Source organism: Sinocyclocheilus rhinocerous, unplaced genomic scaffold, assembly GCF_001515625.1.
Source record: "Sinocyclocheilus rhinocerous isolate Xijiao unplaced genomic scaffold, SAMN03320098_v1.1 scaffold32, whole genome shotgun sequence".
NCBI lineage: Eukaryota > Metazoa > Chordata > Actinopteri > Cypriniformes > Cyprinidae > Sinocyclocheilus > Sinocyclocheilus rhinocerous.
The window spans coordinates 14422-23590 of NW_015654496.1; the positions used below are offsets into that span (position 1 = coordinate 14422).

Genomic DNA, 9169 nt, shown 5'->3' on the forward strand with positions numbered 1-9169 from the left:
CACTTAAACAAAACTTTAATAAAATAAACAAACACAAAATGAAAGTAAAGCGGCAGCTCCTCGCGGACGACTGCCGCACACAAAACACAAAATAAAGTCCAGGCCTGGTACATCCCTTACCAAAAAGTAGTATACTTCAAGTTTATTTTAGTATTTGTTTGTTTGTTTGTTTATACTTAAGTATAAGTATACTTAAGTAAAGTTCAAGTATATTTTTAAGTATACTTTATGTAGTAAGTATACAAATATCAGTGTACTAGTAGTATACTTGTAAGTGTACTATTTCAGTACTCCTTTGGACGAAATTGGCCCACTTTCTAGTATATAAAAGTATACTTTTAAGTATACTTTAAGTATAACAGTAGTAAACGTTGAGTACACAACTAGTGTGCAGACTTTTAGGTTAAATTAATTAGCTTACTTCCATTTATCTATTGACAAATTACCAGCAAAACATTTACAAAGCTATCAAAACCGCTCATCTACACATAAGATGTGATTAAAAGCCCAAACTTTCAAATCTATAGTTAGCCTACCTCTTATAGTTAGCCTGTATTGTTAACAGTTGTGATGCTAACAGGTCTTTTTCCGAAGCTAAACCATTTCTGTAAAGTAAATATTGAACAGAAACGTGTCAGTTACATGTAAGAAAGTGTCAGGCAGAGTTGTATGTATTATTTATGTGATTTTAGTGACTAAACTTACCTGAAAGCAGTGAAAACAACACTGAGAGATGGAGTTTCGCTACTTGTCAGCTGAGTTGACGCCCCGTTTCCATGGTAACTCCCTCCGCTCCAGTTTAATGCGACTGGAATGTTCAACACGCGCGCCCATTAAAACATCTCAAAGTTACCAGCGTTTACGTAAATAGTACATAAAAGTCAGATAAAATATCCTGAAACTTGATCACGTATTGTTTAAGTGGATAGTAGGCCTACATCAAACTGTAAATTCAATGAGAATTTGAAAGCAGTATTGCAAAACATTGTTTGAAGTCAGTTTATACACAGATAGCTAGATAGATAGCTAGATGGATGGATGGATATATAGATAGATAGATAGATAGATAGAATAGTTTTAAACCGTAAACCTATAGTGTAGTTAAAAGTTAGGCTGCATTGCAAAAACACAATGATTAGAAATACATCATATGAGGTATGAATATAATTTCACATAAACACATAGCCTAATTAAACAGGCAACATGAGCTTTATGTTCTATGCATTTTTAAAATATAGGCTATTTTCAAAATATATTTCAATATATTTAACAGTGTTTCACATATATGTGAATATAGTACCTTTCTGTAGGCCTATGGGTAATGTCGCAACACAAGTGTGAGTAAACATGTTACCCCTGTTGCATTGTCTGTTCCAGACTGTTTGATATATACTGAGTATTTATACTTTTTTAACCCAAATGACCCATGTTGTTTTCAGAGAACGTCACAACAACGTCCATCGATTATTTTAATAAGCGAAACTTTTAGCCAATCATAGTGGGCATTTACTTGCAAGTTGCAAGTCTTGAATGCACCCCGCCTATAAAAACACCATTCTGCAAAGAGGCTCAAAAACAGAATATAAAATATTTAAAATAGCCTTTTACTTCTAAAATATGATTTATTATTTTTTTTATGTAAAATCACAATAACATTATAAGTGAACCTCAAAGATCATTATAAAATAAAAAAAATTAAAGATGGAGTTCATGACCCCTTTAAAACCTTACTATCATTTTTGTCCACAGGAGACTAGTTACCACTTTTCATAATGAATCATCTCTTTGTTCCTCAGCATTTTGCCATCATGACAAAGGGAGCCAGTGAGTGACCTTACACAGAGCCTTAACTCTGAGCCTCTCAACACCGTTATAAGAGTTTTGGGATTTTTATTATTATTACATATGCATTTTATCATAGATCTATTAAATGTAAATTAACAGAATGATTTGGTAAGAGTAAAATATGAGTGATCTGTCTTTATAATGTCAGCAGCAATGCAGGTTTCAGTGGACAGATGGAAGGCAGCCATCATCTGCACTGTTGTGGAAATGTGTCTTACAAGATCTCAGAAAGCTCCTGCTGTAATGGTAGGAAAAACTCTTGCAGTTGTTAGTTTGTGGTAGCTGAGTCACTGAGAGTAGAGGATGTGATTCACACTGAGTTTAGGACATCCCTTACCAAAAAGTAGTATACTTCAAGTTTATTTTAGTATTTGTTTGTTTGTTTGTTTATACTTAAGTATAAGTATACTTAAGTAAAGTTCAAGTATATTTTTAAGTATACTTTATGTAGTAAGTATACAAATATCAGTGTACTAGTAGTATACTTGTAAGTGTACTATTTCAATACTCCTTGGGACTAAATTGGCCCACTTTCTAGTATATAAAAGTATACTTTTAAGTATACTTTAAGTATAACAGTAGTAAACTTTAAGTACACAACTAGTTTACAACATATACTACTATGTCCCTATTTAGGTATTAATTTGTATATATTTTGTTACATGAATATCTGAACATACAAAACATCAAAAGAACAGGGTATCTGCTTGTAAACAAAAACATTTTTTTCTAGCTTCATGCATTCTTTTTTTAAACACTTGAATGTGGATAAGTTTCATAAATAAAAAATAAAGAAATAAACAACATTTTGAACAAAAAGCTGAAAAAAGACTATGAATTGGATTCAGAATGATAATCAAAACGTAGATAAAGTCGATCAACACCCCAAAGCTTGACAGTTATTATTGCCTCTTCATTGGTCGACATTTTATTCCATAATGTTACATAGTTTTGATACTGTTTTATGTCTGATGATCGTGTTAGAATACATGTGGAAGCATCTGTTGTTTCGGTTTCTTCTTCACTTGTGTTTTTTGGTAATTCTGTACAGAAGATGTGTACTAGCGCCCTCTACAGTATAACAATGAAAACGCGGATTCTAGGAGCACAATTATAGCAAAAATATATTTAGACTTTTTCTGAGTATAAGTCAAGTATACTTAAATGTAATTTTAAGTATATTTCTGAGAAGTACATAAAGCCCATTTCTGAGAAGTACATAAAAAGTAGACTAAAAGTATACTTTCCTATTTTTAGTTTAAAAGAAGTATACTAATAGCACACTTGAATAAAATTCTTTTTCGTAAGGGATACACAATGATTGAACACTTTATATTTCAATGTGCTGCAGGAAATGTAACTCTGGGATTAAGCCAGCTGGTGGCTGACTGCTGTGATTCTGTAGCTTACAATCCCCTTAACGAGATTTGCTGTGATGGCAGGATTCTGACTCGAAGCAGCACTCACATGAAATGCTGTGGCAAAGGTAGCCGATGCACTTGACACATTTTTGCTTGAGATTGATTTATTGATCTTTATACTATTTGATTAAGAATGACTTCTTTTATGATGAGTTTTCTCTTACACTCATTTACAGTCATGTACCTGACAACGACTCATTTGTGTTGTGGTGGTGACGAAATATTTGAATGGAAGGAAAATCATTCTTGTTGTGGCAATAAAACGTATGACATGACAACCCAATACTGCTGTACTAACCTTACACTAAACGTAAAGCCTAAAAATGAAACTTGCTGTCCAAAAGCAACAGGTGTGTGTATACAGATCTTACAGTGATTATTAGATAAATAATTAAATAAATGTGATGCAAGTGACTAAACAGTGGAACAAAGAAATATTGTACTCTGTAATCTTTCATGTGTTTTTAGTTAAACAGTAAAATATTTGCCATTTGTTTTAGTAGGTTATAATGTGAATCTTATTCTCACAGATTCTGATAAAAAAACAAAATGCCAGCAAGGCTCTCTTCCCACCTGGTGAGTCACACAGACCTAATGCTATACCTCCAAGAGACAACATAAGTAAAAGCTTTATCTACTCTTAGCTTTTCTTGAATGCAAAAATACCAGAATACTGATCATTATAAAATGTGTCCTTCTTTTGTAATTGAATGAATGATAATCAGATTTTGTTGTTGCAAAAATTGTTGATGTCGACAGCAGTGAAAAATGTACTCTCAGTTCCCTGAGATACAGGAACGAGTACTGCGTCGCTAGACGCTATGGGAAAAAGTAATTTTTTCTCCGATACTGAAGCCTTTTTTAATAATGCAGTGTAACTGCATGGCCATTGGTTCATGCAATGAAAATAAAAACAAACCAATGGTGAGTCAGCAGAGCTGCACAAGCCCGAAGCCACAAAGTTAGTGGCCGAGTACATTCCCTTTCGATACTACACTCGAGGTATGAATATAATTTCACATAAACACATAGCCTAATTAAACAGGCAACATGAGCTTTATGTTCTATGCATTTTTAAAATATAGGCTATTTTCAAAATATATTTCAATATATTTAACAGTGTTTCACATATATGTGAATATAGTACCTTTCTGTAGGCCTATGGGTAATGTCGCAACACAAGTGTGAGTAAACATGTTACCCCTGTTGCATTGTCTGTTCCAGACTGTTTGATATATACTGAGTATTTATACTTTTTTAACCCAAATGACCCATGTTGTTTTCAGAGAACGTCACAACAACGTCCATCGATTATTTTAATAAGCGAAACTTTTAGCCAATCATAGTGGGCATTTACTTGCAAGTTGCAAGTCTTGAATGCACCCCGCCTATAAAAACACCATTCTGCAAAGAGGCTCAAAAACAGAATATAAAATATTTAAAATAGCCTTTTACTTCTAAAATATGATTTATTATTTTTTTTATGTAAAATCACAATAACATTATAAGTGAACCTCAAAGATCATTATAAAATAAAAAAAATTAAAGATGGAGTTCATGACCCCTTTAAAACCTTACTATCATTTTTGTCCACAGGAGACTAGTTACCACTTTTCATAATGAATCATCTCTTTGTTCCTCAGCATTTTGCCATCATGACAAAGGGAGCCAGTGAGTGACCTTACACAGAGCCTTAACTCTGAGCCTCTCAACACCGTTATAAGAGTTTTGGGATTTTTATTATTATTACATATGCATTTTATCATAGATCTATTAAATGTAAATTAACAGAATGATTTGGTAAGAGTAAAATATGAGTGATCTGTCTTTATAATGTCAGCAGCAATGCAGGTTTCAGTGGACAGATGGAAGGCAGCCATCATCTGCACTGTTGTGGAAATGTGTCTTACAAGATCTCAGAAAGCTCCTGCTGTAATGGTAGGAAAAACTCTTGCAGTTGTTAGTTTGTGGTAGCTGAGTCACTGAGAGTAGAGGATGTGATTCACACTGAGTTTAGGACATCCCTTACCAAAAAGTAGTATACTTCAAGTTTATTTTAGTATTTGTTTGTTTGTTTGTTTATACTTAAGTATAAGTATACTTAAGTAAAGTTCAAGTATATTTTTAAGTATACTTTATGTAGTAAGTATACAAATATAACTGCATGGCCATTGGTTCATGCAATGAAAATAAAAACAAACCAATGGTGAGTCAGCAGAGCTGCACAAGCCCGAAGCCACAAAGTTAGTGGCCGAGTACATTCCCTTTCGATACTACACTCCTACTGTGTCGCTAGTCACTATGGGAACCAGTACAATCACACCGTGCTATGAAGAGGAATGATTACATTTACATTACATTACGTTTAGTCATTTAGCAGACACTTTTATCCAAAGCGACTTACAAATGAGGACAATGGAAGCAATCAAAATCAACAAATGAGCAATGATATACAAGTGCTATAACAATTCTCAGTTAGCTTAACGCAGTGCACGTAGCAAGGGTTTTTTAAATAATATAATAAATAAAAAGAAAACAGATAGAATAGAAAAAGAATAGAGCAAGCAAATGTTAGAGGCCCCTTTTTTTTGCTTTTTGTTAATTGTATATTAAATAAAGAGAAAACAAATAGATAGAATACAAAAAGAATAGAGAAGCTAGTGTTTTTTAAGAATAGAATTAGAATAGAGAGTGCTAGAGTTAGAGGGTCAAATAAAGATATAAATCTATAAATAAAATCTATATATAAATTATATTATAAATATAAATAAATATATATTATAAATAAATATATAAGAAACATAAATAAAAAAAATCAGATATCACATTCACGATCCAAGCTCATGAGCTGATATTCGGAAAACAGCACTATTGCTTGCGTGATATTGCTGAACTATATCAGATGTTATGAATATAAAAAAAACAAATACTCATACAGGGATATTTTTGCCCTCATAACTTGAATTATAGGGGCATTCTAACTGCATTCCAAAAGGTTTATCATGCAGTAAATGCTTTTGGACTGTCAAGACGTGGTTTTGTTCATTTTTTTTTCTTTGTTGGCAAAGTGAGTGACATGCACAGTGTCAACAATTATGATATTATCACAGTCCTAGCCCAAAATCTTTTCTGTGCGTGAATTTACCTTTAAAATTAACTTACAGTATATAGATTACCTAGGTTATATTTCTACTCTGTAAAGCATAATCATTTTATAATTATTTCAATCAATATAATAGGTACTTAATAGATCATTAGAGCATCAGTGTTGCTATTCATCATTAAAAACTGCTTGAGTGAACAACTCGGAGGTGTAGTCTCCCACTTTGTTGTTTTTAAGATTTATGTTTGCCGTTTTTGCTTTTATTTCGATAGGACAGTATAAGTGAATTGGGGAAAGGGGTGTGGGATTGTAAGGGTCCACCAGCCCAGACTTGAACTCAGGACACCCGTAATGCAATGGCGTTATATATCAATGGACTGCCCACGAGCCTATCTGGACAGACAGTCACCCATGTTATGAATATGCATGAGGTGCAATTATCATAATGAGGTTGTGTTGAATAGAGAGCTCTACAATGCAATTCTTACTAGTAAAAATTGCTATTGTACACTGTAAAAAAAGTCCGTAAAAATACAGTACAATATACCGTAATACTTTGAAGGAATTTTCCGTATTTGGTTTTAACAGGTGTTTTCCGTATTTTTTAATTATGCTTTGCATTGTGGGAAAGAGCTTGAACAAGGAGTTGTGAAGCATGTTCCGAAAGAAAGGGCCTGATCTTCTTGATGTTGAATAAAGCAAATCTGTTTAGTATGTGAACATTCCTTAACTACCCTTAAGCACCCGAGGGTCTCAGAGGGACAAGTATAATAGGGCAAGCCCTTCATGTGGCAACAGGCTAAACTCACAGAGGTCATGCCCAGCCTGGGTAATCGTTCCAAGTAAGACTCGTACAACTTCGGTACTAGGGAGGGCCGAGAGCATACAAGAAGTAGCAGTTCTAGCAAGTTTGAGCATGTTACGGCCAAACCATACACAGAGCTGATCCCGCCTTCTGGCGAGTGTGTGCCGATTATGAAGAAAGAACCCTGACCTGTAAGGCAGGAGTGTACAGGTTGTAAAACCTAGCAAATGTGGACGGCGAGGCCCAACCAGCCGCCGCACAGATTTCTGTGATAGACCAAGCACAAGAAGAGGCCACGCCACTGGTGGAGTGGGCTCATACTCCAATGGGACATTGCAGGCCCAAGGAAGATTATGCTAGCATAATAACATCAGCTATCCACCGGGAACGTCTCTGCTTCGTGACCGGATGACCCTTGGTGTGGCCACCGAAGCAAATAAAGAACTGCTCTGACTGCCTAAACAGGGCAGAGCACTCAATGTAAATTCTCAGCTCCCTGACTGGGTAGAGTAAATACAGATCCTGGTACTCCTCCGACGGAGGAAGCGCAGAGAGTGTAATGACCTGTGCTCTGAATGGACTAGAGATCACCTTAGTTACATAACCCTGCCTTGGCTTCAGGATGAACTTAGAGTCGCTGGGTCCGAACTCAAGGCAGGAAGGGCTCACAGAGAGCGCCTGCAAGTCTCCCACTCGCTTGACTGATGCTAAAGCCAGTAGCAGAGCGGTTTTCAGCGATAGGAGCCGAAGGTCGGATGACTGTAGCGGCTCAAAGGGAGGGCTCAGAACAGTGGGCATATCCCATGTAGGGACGGTAAAGGGGGAAGGTGGGTTCAGCCTCCTGGACCCCTTCAGAAAGTGGACAACTAAGTTGTTCCTGCCCATTGATTGACCAGCTATAGAAGTGTGAAAAGCTGCTACAGCCGCTACATAGACCTTGAGAGTGGAAGAGGAGTGAGCCTTATCCAACATCTCTTGGAGGAAGGACAATTTCAACAATATATCACAAGAAATTGGGTCTTTGCCACGGGCTGCACACCAGGTGGAGAAGACGGACCATTTAAGGGCATAGTGCCGTCTCGCAGATGGGGCTCAAGCCTGAGTAATTGTATTTAAAATGCTCTCGGGGAGGTCTGCAGGCTCCCATCGAAAGGCCAGAGGTGCAGAGCCCACAGCTGCCATAACGTCCTGTTCGCCTGAGAAACAGGGACAGACTGGGAGTAAAAAACGGCCCTGGATTTTCTCCAAAATAGGCCCACCACAACTACAAACGGTAGCTACTATCTCACAATATTATAGCAATCCTATCGCATTTATGGCATATAACATCACAAAACCCATGGTGACCCTGCTGACAAAAAAACAATAGAAACCATCACAGAAATTTGAATGATTTCCACTACAAATGCCATTACAAACATTACAAACTATCAACTTTTAACCATTAAAACCATTAAATAATGGTTTTCTGTAGTGTGATTTGGGACATATTACATTAGGATTTAATTAGAATTAGGGTTTATTACATATTACATTAGGATTACATTTGGTTTTAACAAAAGCCATGAACAGAAGGTGACTAATTACCAGTAGAGACCAACGGGCACCATTACAGTTTCCATTAAAACAATAAAATTTTCATTATAACCAGTAAAACCATTACAAATTATGTGATGGTTTCTATTTTTTTTTTCAACAGACGATTGAAATAAATGTATTATTGTATGAACTAAAATACTTGAAATCTACATAAAAAGAGCAGAAACCAAAATGTATATGACAATGATAAACATAAACCTAGAATCTAGAAACCTGAAACAACAGAATTCTTCAGTTTGAGTATTCATATCCGTGTGTGTGTGCGTCATGTTAATCAGACTAATCACCTTATAGGCTACTTCATTTACTCAATTTTCTAACTCAATAGCTCTCAAATGTAACCCGTTGTAGAATCGCTGCTGTCTCTTTATGAATGAATGGAATATTCATGCCAGA

General features: G+C 35.6%; 1 protein-coding gene across 1 annotated transcript in view; it reads left to right on the top strand.

Annotated features, from left to right (window-relative positions):
- LOC107717175 (galaxin-like) overlaps positions 1 to 9169 on the top strand; it is a 43401-nt gene that overhangs the window by 10175 nt on the left and 24057 nt on the right. The window contains exons 3-7 of the mRNA XM_016523850.1: positions 1797 to 1824; positions 1997 to 2091; positions 3197 to 3331; positions 3443 to 3616; positions 3797 to 3842. Coding sequence (XP_016379336.1) covers positions 2019 to 2091; positions 3197 to 3331; positions 3443 to 3616; positions 3797 to 3842 — 428 coding nt within the window. The 5' untranslated portion in view covers positions 1797 to 1824; positions 1997 to 2018. The remainder of the gene's footprint in view (positions 1 to 1796; positions 1825 to 1996; positions 2092 to 3196; positions 3332 to 3442; positions 3617 to 3796; positions 3843 to 9169) is intronic.